General features: G+C 43.3%; 1 protein-coding gene across 1 annotated transcript in view; it reads left to right on the plus strand.

Annotated features, from left to right (window-relative positions):
* The window catches only part of GRIK1 (glutamate ionotropic receptor kainate type subunit 1), a 248,600-nt gene that overhangs the window by 103,370 nt on the left and 123,908 nt on the right, over nt 1–21,322 (plus strand). The window contains exon 7 of the mRNA XM_044287731.1: nt 272–379. Coding sequence (XP_044143666.1) covers nt 272–379 — 108 coding nt within the window. The remainder of the gene's footprint in view (nt 1–271; nt 380–21,322) is intronic.

The following is a 21,322-nucleotide window of genomic DNA, read 5'->3' on the forward strand; positions in this document are numbered from 1 at the left end:
TTGATTGCAGGGTCTGACTGCACAGGATTTGTTTGTAGTCTGTTACCATGGAGACACCTAGCTCTGCTTGGGGGCTGTAGACACTGTTAAGAGATTTTTAATCAAGGCTTTTTTTTTATATATGCTACTAGTTAATAATGTTTAATGACAAATTAGTTTACCCTATGGGTGGTTATATTGGAAAGGTTCACAAAATTGAATATTTCTGTGTGGTAAGATGATGGATAGTCAGCTTGGCTTTAAATATCTTATCTTGTCTTTGTGTCCCCAGGCACGGTGGGATGGCTTGACAGGTCGGATCACCTTCAATAGAACGGATGGCTTGAGAAGAGATTTTGATTTGGATATTATTAGCCTGAAGGAGGACGGCATGGAAAAGGTATGGAGGATTTTCTTCAATCCTCCCTGTACAGACGTGTCGGCTCATTTCTTCATTTTCACTTTAAGAATATGGTTATTAAAGCCTGAGGAATTGTATAAATAAGCATGCCATGTTTTTTCTTAAGCTGTCGAGAAAGAGCTGTCAAGAAGATACCTTGGTGTCAAATGAATAATTATATAACTGAAGTCTACGCGTTCAGAAACCTTAGAGGAATTCTTTATCTTTCATCTTTTACAAAAAAAAATAGTAACAATATGAAATATTACATGTTCTGTAACCAAGACTGTTTAAGAGGGTCACTGCAGTTAAGATAATACTCTGGGCAAAACGGATCCACTCCTACTGCAAGATCTAAGGGGGAGGAGCATGACACAGAGATTCAAAGAACACAAAAAGTGTCATGCACCCTTCAGGCACTACACAGTAGATCGGTTTTGACTTGGGTGTTCCTTTAAAGAAAATCTCCAGTAACTACAGTATAATTAACAATTTAAGACCAATTTCCTGTTGGCTAGAAAAGGCCCCCAGGGCTGTCCTGTAACAAAGCCCTTTAGGGAATATCTAAGGTATGCCCCAAGAGATGCCTGTGTATTTCACATGTACAGACAGTAATATAATGTCATACACAAATATGGCATTACATTATCTGACAAAACACATGGTAGTTGTTAATTTGCTCCCCACCAACTATATCTTTGCCATGTGCTTGACCCTTAAGGCCATGTTCAGACATTGAAAATTCTGTCTGGTTTCTGGCCCTAAAGCCTACCAATATTTTACAGCAGTTCACGTGAAAATGATTTATGACCCAATCTTTGCAAATTTAAGAGAGCACCACCGGTTTTAAAATCTACTACATATGTAGAGAAAAGTTGCAGATGATCTCTATTGGATTACAGTTGGATTAATCTGAGTCAGATCGGCTGCCCAGTCCACAGAAAAAATCTAAGTTTCAGACGCAGATCTCTGATTCTTTTACCTTTATCTGCCATTCTGGGCTGTGGTCACATGACCATGGCCATGCAGCTCTTTCCTATTTCCTGTGATGTCATGTCCATGGGCGGGGCAATGATAGGGGAGTGTCTATGTAACTAGCTGGGTGGAAGGAGCTATAAACCAGCTGGGCGTTGTTATAAGCAGTGATAAGGGAGTGTCTATGTAACTAGCTGGGTGAGAAGAGCTATAAATTAGCTGGACAGTTATAGGGGAGTGTCTATGTAACTAGCTGGATGGGTGGAGCTATAAACTAGCTGGACATTGTTAGGGGCGGTGCTGGAGCTGTGGCAGAGGAAGGAGAAGTGCATCATGGGTTTGGTTGGACAGAGCAGCAGGAAGTGCAACATACAGGATGAAAACAAACCAAAGGTATTGGGTTATATATAGAGTTGAGCGAACACCTGGATGTTCGGGTTCGAGAAGTTCGGCCGAACATCCCGGAAATGTTCGGGTTCGGGATCCGAACCCGATCCGAACTTCGTCCCGAACCCGAACCCCATTGAAGTCAATGGGGACCCGAACTTTTCGGCACTAAAAAGGCTGTAAAACAGCCCAGGAAAGAGCTAGAGGGCTGCAAAAGGCAGCAACATGTAGGTAAATCCCCTGCAAACAAATGTGGATAGGGAAATGAATAAAAATAAAAATTAAATAAATAAAAATTAACCAAAATCAATTGGAGAGAGGTCCCATAGCAGAGAATCTGGCTTCACGTCACCCACCACTGTAAGAGTCCATTTTCATAAATTTAGGCCCAGCACCCAGGCAGAGGAGAGAGGTCCCGTAACAGAGAATCTGGCTTCATGTCAGCAGAGAATTAGTCTGCATGTCATAGCAGAGAATGAGGCTTCACGTCAGCCACCACTGCAACAGTCCATTGGCATATATTTAGGCCCAGCACCCAGGCAGAGGAGGGAGGTCCCGTAACAGAGAATCTGGCTTCATGTCAGCAGAGAATCAGTCTGCATGTCATAGCAGAGAATGAGGCTTCACGTCAGCCACCACTGCAACAGTCCATTGGCATATATTTAGGCCCAGCACCCAGGCAGAGGAGGGAGGTCCCGTAACAGAGAATCTGTCTTCATGTCAGCAGAGAATTAGTCTGCATGTCATAGCAGAGAATGAGGCTTCATGTCAGCCACCACTGCAACAGTCCATTGGCATATATTTAGGCCCAGCACACACACAGGCAGAGGAGAGAGGTCCCGTAACAGAGAATCTGTCTTCATGTCAGCAGAGAATTAGTCTGCATGTCATAGCAGAGAATGAGGCTTCACGTCAGCCACCACTGCAACAGTCCATTGGCATATATTTAGGCCCAGCACCCAGGCAGAGGAGGGAGGTCCCGTAACAGAGAATCTGTCTTCATGTCAGCAGAGAATTAGTCTGCATGTCATAGCAGAGAATGAGGCTTCACGTCAGCCACCACTGCAACAGTCCATTGGCATATATTTAGGCCCAGCACACACACAGGCAGAGGAGAGAGGTCCCGTAACAGAGAATCTGGCTTCATGTCAGCAGAGAATCAGTCTGCATGTCATAGCAGAGAATGAGGCTTCACGTCAGCCACCACTGCAACAGTCCATTGGCATATATTTAGGCCCAGCACACACACAGGCAGAGGAGAGAGGTCCCGTAACAGAGGATCTGGCTTCATGTCAGCAGAGAATCAGTCTGCATGTCATAGCAGAGAATCAGGCTTCACGTCAGCCACCACTGCAACAGTCCATTGTCATAAATTTAGGCCCAGCACCCAGGCAGAGGAGAGAGGTCCCGTAACAGACAATCTGGCTTCATGTCAGCAGAGAATTAGTCTGCATGTCATAGCAGAGAATGAGGCTTCACGTCAGCCACCACTGCAACAGTCCATTGGCATATATTTAGGCCTAGCACACAGGCAGAGGAGAGAGGTCCCGTAACAGACAATCTGGCTTCATGTCAGCAGAGAATCAGTCTGCATGTCATAGCAGAGAATGAGGCTTCACGTCACCCACCACTGCAACAGTCCATTGGCATATATTTAGGCCTAGCACACAGGCAGAGCAGAGAGGTCCCGTAACAGACGATCTGGCTTCATGTCAGCAGAGAATCAGTCTGCATGTCATAGCAGAGAATGAGGCTTCACGTCAGCCACCACTGCAACAGTCCATTGGCATATATTTAGGCCTAGCACACAGGCAGAGGAGAGAGGTCCCGTAACAGACAATCTGGCTTCATGTCAGCAGAGAATCAGTCTGCATGTCATAGCAGAGAATGAGGCTTCACGTCACCCACCACTGCAACAGTCCATTGGCATATATTTAGGCCTAGCACACAGGCAGAGCAGAGAGGTCCCGTAACAGACGATCTGGCTTCATGTCAGCAGAGAATCAGTCTGCATGTCATAGCAGAGAATGAGGCTTCACGTCAGCCACCACTGCAACAGTCCATTGGCATATATTTAGGCCTAGCACACAGGCAGAGGAGAGAGGTCCCGTAACAGACAATCTGGCTTCATGTCAGCAGAGAATCAGTCTGCATGTCATAGCAGAGAATGAGGCTTCACGTCACCCACCACTGCAACAGTCCATTGGCATATATTTAGGCCTAGCACACAGGCAGAGCAGAGAGGTCCCGTAACAGACAATCTGGCTTCATGACAGCAGAGAATCAGTCTGCATGTCATAGCAGAGAATGAGGCTTCACGTCACCCACCACTGCAACAGTCCATTGGCATATATTTAGGCCTAGCACACAGGCAGAGCAGAGAGGTCCCGTAACAGACGATCTGGCTTCATGTCAGCAGAGAATCAGTCTGCATGTCATAGCAGAGAATGAGGCTTCACGTCACCCACCACTGCAACAGTCCATTGGCATATATTTAGGCCTAGCACACAGGCAGAGCAGAGAGGTCCCGTAACAGACAATCTGGCTTCATGTCAGCAGAGAATCAGTCTGCATGTCATAGCAGAGAATCAGGCTTCACGTCAGCCACCACTGCAACAGTCCATTGTCATAAATTTAGGCCCAGCACCCAGGCAGAGGAGAGAGGTCCCGTAACAGACAATCTGGCTTCATGTCAGCAGAGAATTAGTCTGCATGTCATAGCAGAGAATCAGGCTTCATGTCAGCCACCACTGCAACAGTCCATTGGCATATATTTAGGCCTAGCACACAGGCAGAGGAGAGGTTCATTCAACTTTGGGTAGCCTCGCAATATAATGGTAAAATGAAAATAAAAATAGGATTGAATGAGGAAGTGCCCTGGAGTCCAATAATATATGGTTATGGGGAGGTAGTTAATGTCTAATCTGGACAAGGGACGGACAGGTCCTGTGGGATCCATGCCTGGTTCATTTTTATGAACGTCAGCTTGTCCACATTGGCTGTAGACAGGCGGCTGCGTTTGTCTGTAATGACGCCCCCTGCCGTGCTGAATACACGTTCAGACAAAACGCTGGCCGCCGGGCAGGCCAGCACCTCCAAGGCATAAAAGGCTAGCTCTGGCCACGTGGACAATTTAGAGACCCAGAAGTTGAATGGGGCCGAACCATCAGTCAGTACGTGGAGGGGTGTGCACACGTACTGTTCCACCATGTTAGTGAAATGTTGCCTCCTGCTAACACGTTGCGTATCAGGTGGTGGTGCAGTTAGCTGTGGCGTGTTGACAAAAGTTTTCCACATCTCTGCCATGCTAACCCTGCCCTCAGAGGAGCTGGCCGTGACACAGCTGCCTTGGCGACCTCTTGCTCCTCCTCTGCCTTGGCCTTGGGCTTCCACTTGTTCCCCTGTGACATTTGGGAATGCTCTCAGTAGCGCGTCTACCAACGTGCGCTTGTACTCGCGCATCTTCCTATCACGCTCCAGTGCAGGAAGTAAGGTGGGCACATTGTCTTTGTAGCGTGGATCCAGCAGGGTGGCAACCCAGTAGTCCGCACAGGTTAAAATGTGGGCAACTCTGCTGTCGTTGCGCAGGCACTGCAGCATGTAGTCGCTCATGTGTGCCAGGCTGCCCAGGGGTAAGGACAAGCTGTCCTCTGTGGGAGGCGTATCGTCATCGTCCTGCCTTTCCCCCCAGCCACGCACCAGTGATGGACCCGAGCTGCGTTCGGTGCCACCCCGCTGTGACCATGCTTCATCCTCATCCTCCTCCACCTCCTCCTCATCCTCGTCCTCCTCGTCCTCCAGTAGTGGGCCCTGGCTGGCCACATTTGTACCTGGCCTCTGCTGTTGCCAAAAACCTCCCTCTGAGTCACTTCGAAGAGACTGGCCTGAAAGTGCTAAAAATGACCCCTCTTCCTCCTCCTCCTCCTCCTCCTGGGCCACCTCCTCTTCCATCATCGCCCTAAGTGTTTTCTCAAGGAGACATAGAAGTGGTATTGTAACGCTGATAACGGTGTCATCGCCACTGGCCATGTTGGTGGAGTACTCGAAACAGCGCAACAGGGCACACAGGTCTCGCATGGAGGCCCAGTCATTGGTGGTGAAGTGGTGCTGTTCTGTAGTGCGACTGACCCGTGCGTGCTGCAGCTGAAACTCCACTATGGCCTGCTGCTGCTCGCACAGTCTGTCCAGCATGTGCAAGGTGGAGTTCCACCTGGTGGGCACGTCGCATATGAGGCGGTGAGCGGGAAGGCCGAAGTTACGCTGTAGCGCAGACAGGCGAGCAGCAGCAGGATGTGAACGCCGGAAGCGCGAACAGACGGCCCGCACTTTATGCAGCAGCTCTGACATGTCGGGGTAGTTGTGAATGAACTTCTGCACCACCAAATTCAGCACATGCGCCAAGCAAGGGATGTGCGTCAAATTGGCTAGTCCCAGAGCTGCAACGAGATTTCGCCCATTATCACACACCACCAGGCCGGGCTTGAGGCTCACCGGCAGCAACCACTCGTCGGTCTGTTGTTCAATACCCCGCCACAACTCCTGTGCGGTGTGGGGCCTGTCCCCCAAACATATGAGTTTCAGAATGGCCTGCTGACGTTTACCCCGGGCTGTGCTGAAGTTGGTGGTGAAGGTGTGTGGCTGACTGGATGAGCAGGTGGAAGAAGAGGAGGAGGAAGCCGAGAAGGAGGAGGTGGCAACAGGAGGCAAAGAATGTTGCCCTGCGATCCTTGGCGGCGGAAGGACGTGCGCCAAACAGCTCTCCGCCTGGGGCCCAGCTGCCACTACATTTACCCAGTGTGCAGTTAGGGAGATATAGCGTCCCTGGCCGTGCTTACTGGTCCACGTATCTGTGGTTAGGTGGACCTTGCTACAGATGGCGTTGCGCAGTGCACACTTGATTTTATGGGATACTTGGTTGTGCAGGGAAGGCACGGCTCTCTTGGAGAAGTAGTGCCGGCTGGGAACAACATACTGTGGGACAGCAAGCGACATGAGCTGTTTGAAGCTGTCTGTGTCCACCAGCCTAAATGACAGCATTTCATAGGCCAGTAGTTTAGAAATGCTGGCATTCAGGGCCAGGGATCGAGGGTGGCTAGGTGGGAATTTACGCTTTCTATCAAATGTTTGTGAGATGGAGAGCTGAACGCTGGCGTGTGACATGGTTGAGACGCTTGGTGACGGAGGTGGTGGTGGTGGTGTTGGTGGTACATCCCCTGTTTGCTGGGCGGCAGGTGCCAACGTTCCTCCAGAGGCGGAGGAAGAGGCCGAGGCGGCAGCAGCAGAATAGGCCGAGGCGGCAGCAGCAGAAGAGGTAGCAGGGGGAGCCTGAGTGACTTCCTTGGTTTTAAGGTGTTTACTCCACTGCAGTTCATGCTTTGCATGCAGGTGCCTGGTCATGCAGGTTGTGCTCAGGTTCAGAACGTTAATGCCTCGCTTCAGGCTCTGATGGCACAGCGTGCAAACCACTCGGGTCTTGTCGTCAGCACATTGTTTGAAGAAGTGCCATGCCAGGGAACTCCTTGAAGCTGCCTTTGGGGTGCTCGGTCCCAGATGGCGGCGGTCAGTAGCAGGCGGAGTCTCTTGGCGGCGGGTGTTCTGCTTTTGCCCACTGCTCCCTCTTTTGCTACGCTGTTGGCTCGGTCTCACCACTGCCTCTTCCTCCGAACTGTGAAAGTCAGTGGCACGACCTTCATTCCATGTGGGGTCTAGGACCTCATCGTCCCCTGCATCGTCTTCCACCCAGTCTTGATCCCTGACCTCCTGTTCAGTCTGCACACTGCAGAAAGACGCAGCAGTTGGCACCTGTGTTTCGTCATCATCAGAGACATGCTGAGGTGGTATTCCCATGTCCTCATCATCAGGAAACATAAGTGGTTGTGCGTCAGTGCATTCTATGTCTTTCACCGCTGGGGAAGGGCTAGGTGGATGCCCTTGGGAAACCCTGCCAGCGGAGTCTTCAAACAGCATAAGAGACTGCTGCATAACTTGAGGCTGAGACAGTTTCCCTGGTATGCATGGGGGTGATGTGACAGACTGATGGGGTTGGTTTTCAGGCGCCATCTGTGCGCTTTCTGCAGAAGACTGGGTGGGAGATAATGTGAACGTGCTGGATCCACTGTCGGCCACCCAATTGACTAATGCCTGTACCTGCTCAGGCCTTACCATCCTTAGAACGGCATTGGGCCCCACCATATATCGCTGTAAATTCTGGCGGCTACTGGGACCTGAGGTAGTTGGTACACTAGGACGTGTGGATGTGGCAGAACGGCCACGTCCTCTCCCAGCACCAGAGGGTCCACTAACACCACCACGACCATGTCCACGTCCGCGTCCCTTACTAGATGTTTTTCTCATTGTTATGGTTCACCACAACAACAAATATATTATTTGGCCCAATGTATTGTATTCAAATTCAGCGGGATATAAATTTGAGGCCTAGTATTTAGGCGCTGGGTGACCGGTATGGATTTAGTGACAGAATTAGACTTGGAAATGCACAGAAGCGTGTGTGTGTGAAGTTATTCTGAATGACCCAATGTGCACCTTGAATATTATATACCCTTTTAGGGATAGATTTCAAATAGCTCTGATATAGCAGAAACCACTAAATTATGAAATTGCTAAATTGGGAATTGTATTTCAACCCAGAACAAAAAATGTGCTTTGACGGACACTAAATAACTTTCCCAGCCACAACAGGACAGCGTTAACGAGAGATTTAGCAGGATATAAATTTGAGGCCTAGTATTTAGGCGCTGGGTGACAGGTATGGGTTTAGTGACAGAATTAGACTTGGAAATACACAGTAGCGGGTGTGTGTGAAGTTATTCTGAATGACCCAATGTGCACCTTGAATATTATATACCCTTTTAGGGATAGATTTCAAATAGCTCTGATATAGCAGAAACCACTAAATTATGAAATTGCTAAATTGGGAATTGTATTTCAACCCAGAACAAAAAATGTGCTTTGACGGACACTAAATAACTTTCCCAGCCACAACAGGACAGCGTTAACGAGAGATTTAGCAGGATATAAATTTGAGGCCTAGTATTTAGGCGCTGGGTGACAGGTATGGGTTTAGTGACAGAATTAGACTTGGAAATACACAGTAGCGGGTGTGTGTGAAGTTATTCTGAATGACCCAATGTGCACCTTGAATATTATATACCCTTTTAGGGATAGATTTCAAATAGCTCTGATATAGCAGAAACCACTAAATTATGAAATTGCTAAATTGGGAATTGTATTTCAACCCAGAACAAGAAATGTGCTTTGACGGACACTAAATAACTTTCCCAGCCACAACAGGACAGCGTTAACGAGAGATTTAGCAGGATATAAATTTGAGGCCTAGTATTTAGGCGCTGGGTGACAGGTATGGGTTTAGTGACAGAATTAGACTTGGAAATACACAGTAGCGGGTGTGTGTGAAGTTATTCTGAATGACCCAATGTGCACCTTGAATATTATATACCCTTTTAGGGATAGATTTCAAATAGCTCTGATATAGCAGAAACCACTAAATTATGAAATTGCTAAATTGGGAATTGTATTTCAACCCAGAACAAAAAATGTGCTTTGACGGACACTAAATAACTTTCCCAGCCACAACAGGATAGCGTTAACGAGAGATTTAGCAGGATATAAATTTGAGGCCTAGTATTTAGGCGCTGGGTGACCGGTATGGATTTAGTGACAGAATTAGACTTGGAAATGCACAGAAGCGTGTGTGTGTGAAGTTATTCTGAATGACCCAATGTGCACCTTGAATATTATATACCCTTTTAGGGATAGATTTCAAATAGCTCTGATATAGCAGAAACCACTAAATTATGAAATTGCTAAATTGGGAATTGTATTTCAACCCAGAACAAAAAATGTGCTTTGACGGACACTAAATAACTTTCCCAGCCACAACAGGACAGCGTTAACGAGAGATTTAGCAGGATATAAATTTGAGGCCTAGTATTTAGGCGCTGGGTGACAGGTATGGGTTTAGTGACAGAATTAGACTTGGAAATACACAGTAGCGGGTGTGTGTGAAGTTATTCTGAATGACCCAATGTGCACCTTGAATATTATATACCCTTTTAGGGATAGATTTCAAATAGCTCTGATATAGCAGAAACCACTAAATTATGAAATTGCTAAATTGGGAATTGTATTTCAACCCAGAACAAAAAATGTGCTTTGACGGACACTAAATAACTTTCCCAGCCACAACAGGACAGCGTTAACGAGAGATTTAGCAGGATATAAATTTGAGGCCTAGTATTTAGGCGCTGGGTGACAGGTATGGGTTTAGTGACAGAATTAGACTTGGAAATACACAGTAGCGGGTGTGTGTGAAGTTATTCTGAATGACCCAATGTGCACCTTGAATATTATATACCCTTTTAGGGATAGATTTCAAATAGCTCTGATATAGCAGAAACCACTAAATTATGAAATTGCTAAATTGGGAATTGTATTTCAACCCAGAACAAGAAATGTGCTTTGACGGACACTAAATAACTTTCCCAGCCACAACAGGACAGCGTTAACGAGAGATTTAGCAGGATATAAATTTGAGGCCTAGTATTTAGGCGCTGGGTGACAGGTATGGGTTTAGTGACAGAATTAGACTTGGAAATACACAGTAGCGGGTGTGTGTGAAGTTATTCTGAATGACCCAATGTGCACCTTGAATATTATATACCCTTTTAGGGATAGATTTCAAATAGCTCTGATATAGCAGAAACCACTAAATTATGAAATTGCTAAATTGGGAATTGTATTTCAACCCAGAACAAAAAATGTGCTTTGACGGACACTAAATAACTTTCCCAGCCACAACAGGATAGCGTTAACGAGAGATTTAGCAGGATATAAATTTGAGGCCTAGTATTTAGGCGCTGGGTGACAGGTATGGGTTTAGTGACAGAATTAGACTTGGAAATACACAGTAGCGGGTGTGTGTGAAGTTATTCTGAATGACCCAATGTGCACCTTGAATATTATATACCCTTTTAGGGATAGATTTCAAATAGCTCTGATATAGCAGAAACCACTAAATTATGAAATTGCTAAATTGGGAATTGTATTTCAACCCAGAACAAAAAATGTGCTTTGACGGACACTAAATAACTTTCCCAGCTACAACAGGACAGCGTTAACGAGAGATTTAGCAGGATATAAATTTGAGGCCTAGTATTTAGGCGCTGGGTGACAGGTATGGGTTTAGTGACAGAATTAGACTTGGAAATACACAGTAGCGGGTGTGTGTGAAGTTATTCTGAATGACCCAATGTGCACCTTGAATATTATATACCCTTTTAGGGATAGATTTCAAATAGCTCTGATATCGCAGAAACCACTAAATTATGAAATTGCTAAATTGGGAATTGTATTTCAACCCAGAACAAGAAATGTGCTTGAACGGACACTAAATAACTCGCCCAGCTACAGCACTAAGGACAGATTTAGCTGGATATAAATTTGAGGCCTAGTATTTAGGCGCTGGGTGACAGGTATGGGTTTAGTGACAGAATTAGACTTGGAAATGCACAGTAGCGGGTGTGTGAAGTTATTCTGAATGTCCCTATGTGCACCTTCAATATGATCTACCCTTTTAGGGATAGATTTCAAATAGCTCTGATATAGCAGAAACCACTAAATTATGAAATTGCTAAATTGGGAATTGTATTTCAACCCAGAACAAGAAATGTGCTTGAACGGACACTAAATAACTCGCCCAGCTACAGCACTAAGGACAGATTTAGCTGGATATAAATTTTAGGCCTAGTATTTAGGCGCTGGGTGACAGGTATGGGTTTAGTGACAGAATTAGACTTGGAAATACACAGTAGCGGGTGTGTGTGAAGTTATTCTGAATGACCCAATGTGCACCTTGAATATTATATACCCTTTTAGGGATAGATTTCAAATAGCTCTGATATAGCAGAAACCACTAAATTATGAAATTGCTAAATTGGGAATTGTATTTCAACCCAGAACAAGAAATGTGCTTGAACGGACACTAAATAACTCGCCCAGCTACAGCACTAAGGACAGATTTAGCTGGATATGAATTTGAGGCCTAGTATTTAGGCGCTGGGTGACAGGTATGGGTTTAGTGACAGAATTAGACTTAGAAATACACAGTAGCGGGTGTGTGTGAAGTTATTCTGAATGACCCAATGTGCACCTTGAATATTATATACCCTTTTAGGGATAGATTTCAAATAGCTCTGATATAGCAGAAACCACTAAATTATGAAATTGCTAAATTGGGAATTGTATTTCAACCCAGAACAAAAAATGTGCTTTGACGGACACTAAATAACTTTCCCAGCCACAACAGGACAGCGTTAACGAGAGATTTAGCAGGATATAAATTTGAGGCCTAGTATTTAGGCGCTGGGTGACAGGTATGGGTTTAGTGACAGAATTAGACTTGGAAATACACAGTAGCGGGTGTGTGTGAAGTTATTCTGAATGACCCAATGTGCACCTTGAATATTATATACCCTTTTAGGGATAGATTTCAAATAGCTCTGATATAGCAGAAACCACTAAATTATGAAATTGCTAAATTGGGAATTGTATTTCAACCCAGAACAAAAAATGTGCTTTGACGGACACTAAATAACTTTCCCAGCCACAACAGGACAGCGTTAACGAGAGATTTAGCAGGATATAAATTTGAGGCCTAGTATTTAGGCGCTGGGTGACAGGTATGGGTTTAGTGACAGAATTAGACTTAGAAATACACAGTAGCGGGTGTGTGTGAAGTTATTCTGAATGACCCAATGTGCACCTTGAATATTATATACCCTTTTAGGGATAGATTTCAAATAGCTCTGATATAGCAGAAACCACTAAATTATGAAATTGCTAAATTGGGAATTGTATTTCAACCCAGAACAAGAAATGTGCTTGAACGGACACTAAATAACTCGCCCAGCTACAGCACTAAGGACAGATTTAGCTGGATATAAATTTGAGGCCTAGTATTTAGGCGCTGGGTGACAGGTATGGGTTTAGTGACAGAATTAGACTTGGAAATGCACAGTAGCGGGTGTGTGAAGTTATTCTGAATGTCCCTATGTGCACCTTCAATATGATCTACCCTTTTAGGGATAGATTTCAAATAGCTCTGATATAGCAGAAACCACTAAATTATGAAATTGCTAAATTGGGAATTGTATTTCAACCCAGAACAAGAAATGTGCTTGAACGGACACTAAATAACTCGCCCAGCTACAGCACTAAGGACAGATTTAGCTGGATATAAATTTGAGGCCTAGTATTTAGGCGCTGGGTGACAGGTATGGGTTTAGTGACAGAATTAGACTTGGAAATACACAGTAGCGGGTGTGTGTGAAGTTATTCTGAATGACCCAATGTGCACCTTGAATATTATATACCCTTTTAGGGATAGATTTCAAATAGCTCTGATATAGCAGAAACCACTAAATTATGAAATTGCTAAATTGGGAATTGTATTTCAACCCAGAACAAGAAATGTGCTTGAACGGACACTAAATAACTCGCCCAGCTACAGCACTAAGGACAGATTTAGCTGGATATGAATTTGAGGCCTAGTATTTAGGCGCTGGGTGACAGGTATGGGTTTAGTGACAGAATTAGACTTGGAAATACACAGTAGCGGGTGTGTGTGAAGTTATTCTGAATGACCCAATGTGCACCTTGAATATTATATACCCTTTTAGGGATAGATTTCAAATAGCTCTGATATAGCAGAAACCACTAAATTATGAAATTGCTAAATTGGGAATTGTATTTCAACCCAGAACAAGAAATGTGCTTGAACGGACACTAAATAACTCGCCCAGCTACAGCACTAAGGACAGATTTAGCTGGATATGAATTTGAGGCCTAGTATTTAGGCGCTGGGTGACAGGTATGGGTTTAGTGACAGAATTAGACTTGGAAATACACAGTAGCGGGTGTGTGTGAAGTTATTCTGAATGACCCAATGTGCACCTTGAATATTATATACCCTTTTAGGGATAGATTTCAAATAGCTCTGATATAGCAGAAACCACTAAATTATGAAATTGCTAAATTGGGAATTGTATTTCAACCCAGAACAAGAAATGTGCTTGAACGGACACTAAATAACTCGCCCAGCTACAGCACTAAGGACAGATTTAGCTGGATATAAATTTGAGGCCTAGTATTTAGGCGCTGGGTGACAGGTATGGGTTTAGTGACAGAATTAGACTTGGAAATGCACAGTAGCGGGTGTGTGAAGTTATTCTGAATGTCCCTATGTGCACCTTCAATATGATCTACCCTTTTAGGGATAGATTTCAAATAGCTCTGATATAGCAGAAACCACTAAATTATGAAATTGCTAAATTGGGAATTGTATTTCAACCCAGAACAAGAAATGTGCTTGAACGGACACTAAATAACTCGCCCAGCTACAGCACTAACGACAGATTTAGCTGGATATGAATTTGAGGCCTAGTATTTAGGCGCTGGGTGACAGGTATGGGTTTAGTGACAGAATTAGACTTGGAAATGCACAGTAGCGGGTGTGTGAAGTTATTCTGAATGACCCTATGTGCACCTTGAATATTATATACCCTTTTAGGGATAGATTTCAAATAGCTCTGATACAGCAGAAACCACTAAATTTTTAAATTGCTAAATTGGGAATTGTATTTCAACCCAGAACAAAAAATGTGCTTTGACGGACACTAAATAACTTTCCCAGCCACAACAGGACAGCGGTAACGAGAGATTTAGCGGGATATAAATTTGAGGCCTAGTATTTAGGCGCTGGGTGACCGGTATGGATTTAGTGACAGAATTAGACTGGGATATGGCCAAAAAATAACCACACTATTGCTGGTTAAATGCACTTGGTGATGGGCGCAGCTTGCCCCTGATGTAGTATATGGCCAAAAAATGAACAGACTATTGCTGGTTAAATGCACTTGGTGTCACAGCTTGACCAACCACACTACTGAGGGTTAAATGCACTTGGTGACGGGCGCAGCTTGCCCCTGATTTAGTATATGGCCAAAAAATGAACAGACTATTGCTGGTTAAATGCACTTGGTGTGATAGCTTGACCAACCACACTACTGAGGGTTAAATGCACTTGGTGTGACAGCTTCACCCTGATGTAGGCTTTAGCCAAAAAACAACCACACCATTGAGGGTTAAATGCACTTGGTCGCAGCTTGTGCTGGCGCACCACAAGACACAAAATGGCCGCCGATCACCCCAGAAAAATGTGACTGACAAACGGTCTGGGCAGCCTAAAAACAGTGAGCAATTGAGGATCAGCAGCTCAATGATCCACAGCTGCAGATCGATCAGTTAATCAAGTCCTTTGGAGGAGTTAATCTGCCTAATCTCGCCCTACTGTCGCAGCCGCAACCTCTCCCTACGCTAATCAGAGCAGAGTGACGGGCGGCGCTATGTGACTCCAGCTTAAATAGAGGCTGGGTCACATGGTGCTCTGGCCAATCACAGCCATGCCAATAGTAGGCATGGCTGTGATGGCCTCTTGGGGCAAGTAGTATGACGCTTGTTGATTGGCTGCTTTGCAGCCTTTCAAAAAGCGCCAAGAAAGCGTCACAAAAGCGCGAAGAAAGCGACGAACACCGAACCCGAACCCGGACTTTTACGAAAATGTCCGGGTTCGGGTCCGTGTCACGGACACCCCAAAATTCGGTACGAACCCGAACTATACAGTTCGAGTTCGCTCATCCCTAGTTATATAGTGAAAACAGGTCAGGAGAGTCCACATAGAAAAAGAATGAGCATGGGGAAGATGTACCATACATGTGGTGAGCGACTGCATGAGCATATCTGTTAACCACTATAGTAAAACCCCTTTAAAGTAAATCTGTACCATTGTGAACATACCCTAAGCCTGCATGTGCCTCATTTTGTTTGGTTTTCAGAATCAGTTTTACCAAAATTTTCCTGTAATATAATATATATATATATATATATATATATATATATATATATAGATAGATATATATTTATATAATTTTTTTATATTAAAAATTCTACAGCACTCCCAAAAAAGTTCAGTAGTAGGGTTCTTTAATTACCAATGTGACATTTCAGTCCACTTAGTGGGACTTTTCTCAAGCAGAACCAGTAAGAAGACCAGTAAGACGAGAGAAATGTTGCATTGAGGATTAAAGAACACTACAACTGAACTTTTTAGGGAGTGCCGTGGAAATGTTTTCTTATTTATTTGGAGGCTTGATCTTGCCTGCAGCTACTGGCACACCATCTTTACTTGATCTTAGCAGTGCAGCTCTGATAGATATATATATATATATATATATATACATACATTCTTTAATACAATATATAGAGAGCTTCATGACACCATGAATTTGCTGCCCAGGTCCCCTGTGGGCCTCTGCCATATTTTCCTGCTTTTAAATGGAAGTTAAATAGTGAAAGGTCTTAGGAACACCTGGTGTCAGTGGCAGCTCACCATGGGATTTCTTATCGTCTTTTGATCCAAGCTGTAAATTCTGTTCCAGGGAGTTCGCTGACCCAGGAATTTCAGTTTGAGAATCTCTTATTGAATGTCATAAACAATTTAATGATTTGATCCCAGCGCCAGCCCCATTAATGCGCGGTGGAGGGTTTACACAAAGCGATGGGAATACATTTACATAGGAAAACCTTTTATCCTATTCTTGCCTATGTTAACTTTTCCATTATGAAAATTGCACTGATCGGCTTTTATGAATATATATTCCTTTGACTAGATTGGATATAGCCTCTGATATTATGAAATATTCCTAATGCTGTATTTTATCAGGTGATTTCTATATTTCAGGAATGCAAGCAGCACTTTAACTGTCAGGTCTAAATGCAGCGAGGTGCTTTGCCTGTAATGTCAGGTTTAGCTTTAATCCACATTGACTCGATAAGTTAACTGCTAAATGCAGGCAGACAATTGATAAAATGCAAAGTCCACCATAAAATCCTTAATAAATAACGGTTATAGAAACGCTTTTCACTGTCGAAAAGGCATACAATAATGATATGTAAATTTTTCTACAGTGCTCGCCACCTCCATCTGCTCCAATATGTAATTGTGTGACATGTCCTGTTAAAGGATATGGACAACTTTGGGGCAGTTTTTTTTATGATTGTATTTTTTTCAATAGGTCTTTATGAGAAAAAAAAATTCTGCCTTTTCTGAATTACAGGGTTAAAAATCAGTCTGTTTGCAGGCTGTCATTTTATCTCAATTATGGCTCATGTGTGGGTTTTATCTCTGATCTAGTGACATCAAACACTCATTATAGCTCATTTCTCATCAAACTGATAAGAATCTGACTTAAATAACTGTTTATGAGGTCAGGAGATCAGAGACAAGAGCTGCGCATGAGCTGTAGGATAATGGAATTCAAAGAAAACAGAAACAGACAGCCTGCAAGCAGACTGATTTTTAATCCTGTATTTTTAATAAAGATCAACTATAAAAATTATTTTTAGCTCAAAAAGTGTAAAACGTAATCATAGGCCTAGGATTAGAGATGAGCGAACCAGGGGAAATTACTTTAGTTAGAAGTTTGTAAAAAAAATAATTATTATTTGGTTCAGGGAGACAGAGACAATGGGCCAGATTTATCATTAGCTCAAGTCAGAATAATGGAGTTAAAAAGTCGCAAATTTTTGCGCAATTGATTAAACTGCGCAAAAATTTGCAACTTTTATTAGCACTGCACTATGCTCGCCAGTTTTCTGAAAGTGGGCATGTTTTCTTATATAAATGAATCTCTAGGCAGATTTACTATTGCAACTATTTAAAAAGTCGCAAAAAAATTCGCAATTTCACTCCAGTGAGGACCATACTTATCTTATGCGACTTTTTATAGAACATGCGACTTTCTCGTAAAGCTGCTTACTGACGGATAAACTGCTACCGTCAAACCACATTTATTACAGTCTTAAAGGGCCGATCATAAATCTGACTTGGCTAAAACTGACTTTATTTTTGATTGAAACGTCTTTATTACAATCAGTCGTTATACATACATACATTAGTACTGTGTCGCAGCACAGGCCACGAGTCAGTACATAATAAATTACACGTATTCGTCTTTGCGAGCATGGCATTGTTATGTAAAGCACAGGCTACCCTATACTATACATCGCAATGAATGCTACACTAGCATACCTATTCAATCACAAAACCTCCCAACAGAAGCATTTAGACAGTGATGAGGGGAGAGGAAGTGGGGAGGAGGGGGTAGGGAGGGGGAATCACATGCCCAAGGCTTTATTGAGAGGACAAATACAAACGGGGGGGAGAGGGGGGAAGGAGAGGGGTTTAGTCCTCTTCTTCTTCGTCAACGTCCGAGATGTTGTAGTCCCGCAACAGACTATGGATAAGTCTGCGGCAGTCCAGGACGGACTTGTTCTCCCTCCTGAGGATGAGCCGGTTCCTAGCAAACCAAATAGCGTCCTTAAAACAGTTCATAAGGCGCCAGGCCTCCTGGATGGCTCCAACAGTATGAATCCCAGGAAATAGTCCATACAGCACCGAAGTGCATTGCAGGCTGTTCCTGGGCACAGAGTCTTTGAGTTCATGTTCCAGGGCGTCCAACAGGCGCTGTGCAAAGGGGCACTCCCAAAACAGGTGGTAAGATGTTTCCTCCACGAAAGGGCACCTGGGGCAGTACCCGGTTTTGCACAGATTGCTAAAACTGACTTTAGCCATATGTGAAAGTGGAGTGAGCTGTCAGAGTAATGATAAATCTGGCCCAATATATATATGTAGTAAAAGAAGTACTCTTTTTCATTATAGAGAGCTCATGGTACACCAAGTATGTGTGTGCAGTATTGTAGGCCCGTTGATGCCCCTCTGAATTGCTGGGGAAGATATTCAAATTACCTTTCCTAAACCTATCTGACACTGGCAGATGTTAGACATGATGATTTGCATATATTTTACCCAGAAAGCCAGAGGGGTGTTGTCTAGCCTACAGTAGTTGTCACATGTTTCAACTGGTCTCCATAATAGAAATAGTACCCACCCAGAGGTTCCCCCTAAGGCCTTGCAACTGGAAATGTTGCTCTTGTCTGCTTTTTTTTTTTCTTCTGATTAAGGATATTTGTCCTAAAAGAACTACTTGCAGATGTGAGGCTGATTTAGCTATTTTTCTAGCTTTGCCATGTAAGCATGTTTTAAAGGCAGGAAGGCATTTCTGCCAATTTGCTGTGTGAAAATAATACAGCACTTATATTGCTTACTGTTTCACTACATATGCAGCAGCAAGTAGATATGATCATAGCTTGCTCCTATTCACTGGAGCATACATCATCTGTATGAAAAAACAGACAACAGCTTTATCAATTTTATTTCACAATTTTGCCTCAACATCAGATAAACCAGAGAGACTTCCAAAGTAATATTCAACTGAAAGTGAAACGAGAGAATTACAACATCCAACAAAGCGTATGCATCGCTTTATAAAATATGAAAGCTAGTTCTCTTCTAGAAGGACAAGAGAACCAGAATGCCTCAAGAGAAACATGTCTTACTTGGTTGACTTGCCTTGTGGGGTTCTCGTTGGGTTGCTCTTTTTCATAAGGGAGAGCGTTCAGAATTATGGGCATAGAGAGGGTCTTCAAACCCCTCCGGGGTGGTGACAGACAGCAGCTGCTGCACAACCATGAGGCTTACTGGATCTTCCACTGCCAGTCCTGTGTACCCCATGGTTTCAATTTAAAACAAGAAATTATGTTACGTTACTGATTTTATAGTATTATTATTGAATCTGGGTTCCATAAAATATGGTGACAATCTATGCAAATCAAATACCATTCCACTTTAATTGGTTATAATTTGGTATGTCATACTATTGACATTATGTTCTACATATATTTTTATTTCTATCATATTGGTTTTAATTTACTTCTGTTTGTATGAATTCTTCAAGCCCTTGTCAGGTGTTCTATGTGGAATATAATGTCAGCACTTGCTTTTATGTATTAAAGGGTAACTGTCATGTTTTCATACAAAAAAAACAATTTTTGCATGTTACTGCTGCAGCAGCATTATGCATAAAGCAATCTTTAGTTTCTTCACATACCACAATTTTCCTTGAGTTTTCCCCTTACAAAAAGCTGTATAAACATTTACAATATGAGGATATTCTCAAGATGGTTCCTCTGCCAGTTCTCTGAGGCCAAAACGGCATTCCCTCACTTCCCATACACACTTGCTGTAGTTAGCAGCTCCCTGCCAGCCAATCAGATTGGATTACTGAGAGACACGCCTCCTCACTCTGAAGCCTAATGCAGGCATGCAGTGTGGAGGACCGCCCCTCTGTCTTCTGTTTATACTAAAAGGAAGACAGATAAGCCCTAGCAACGATCTTTTAAGGGAGCAGTGGAAAGGGACAGACGACATTAATGAAAGCTGTTATTATAAGGTAATTACAGATCTTTTGACAATTATTGACAGACTAACTCAGGTATACATGCCTAGCTCTAATAAACTAGCATATAAACAAAATATGACAGTTACCCTTTAATATGCACCTGATAATGGGTGGGGTATAGCCCCTATATATACCTTGCTGTTTTCCATGCATGCTAGTCATGAGTAGGACTGTGTAACAGTTGAAGCGCGTTGACAGATTATGGCAAAGCGGTATGCCCTGGAAAGTTTTTTGACATGCATCCTTAATAATGCTGGAAATACTTTTTAACCCTTCAGTGCTGGATGAACTATTTACTAGACCAAAAATATGCATGAGTATTGTATGCCAGGTGAAACTACTCTTGGTTTCTAGGAAGAGTATATTGCAAATTGCATAGGATATCCCCTCTTTTCTTTTTTGGTCAGGCAAGATAATTTGCATACCTTTGGCTTTCTGGGAAATCTGTTTTTCAAAACAGAAAAGAATGCAATTTTTTTTTGCATACCAGCAAAATTTTTATATGTGATTTGCATATACTCTTCCTAGAAACCAAGAGTAGTGTTGTCTGCCATACAATACTCATGTTTATTTTTTGGTCTCCCTAATGATAAAGAGTACTCCAAACCAAGTACATCAAGTTTCTCCTGAAGCATTCTGGTTCTCTTGTCCTTCTAGAAAATAAGCTACCTTGCATGTTTCATTGAGAGAGGTATATGCATTGTTGGATGTTGTAGTTCTCTTATTTCAGTTAAAAGTTACTTTGGAGGTGTCTGTAGGAATTTGGAATACTGATGATGTATCCTCAGGTGAATAGGAAGTAGCTGTCTCATTAAAGTAAGATAGCAGGAACTATAATTATATTTACTTGCTACTGCATAGCAGAACTGCACTATTTTCACACAGCAGATTAGCAGAGATGCTTTCCTGCCTTTTTAAAAGGTTTATGTGGCAAAACTAGAGAAATAGCTAAGCCAGTCTCACTCATATAAGTAGTTCTTTCAGAGCAAAGCCACTAATCAAAGAAAAGCAGATGAGAACAACATTTCTAGTTGCAAGGCCTTAAGGGGGACCTCTGGATGGGTACTATTTCTATTAAGAAAACCAGTTGATGTACATGACAACTATTGTAAGCAAATGATCATGT

This window comes from Bufo gargarizans, chromosome 3, assembly GCF_014858855.1.
Source record: "Bufo gargarizans isolate SCDJY-AF-19 chromosome 3, ASM1485885v1, whole genome shotgun sequence".
Classification (NCBI taxonomy): Eukaryota; Metazoa; Chordata; class Amphibia; order Anura; family Bufonidae; genus Bufo; species Bufo gargarizans.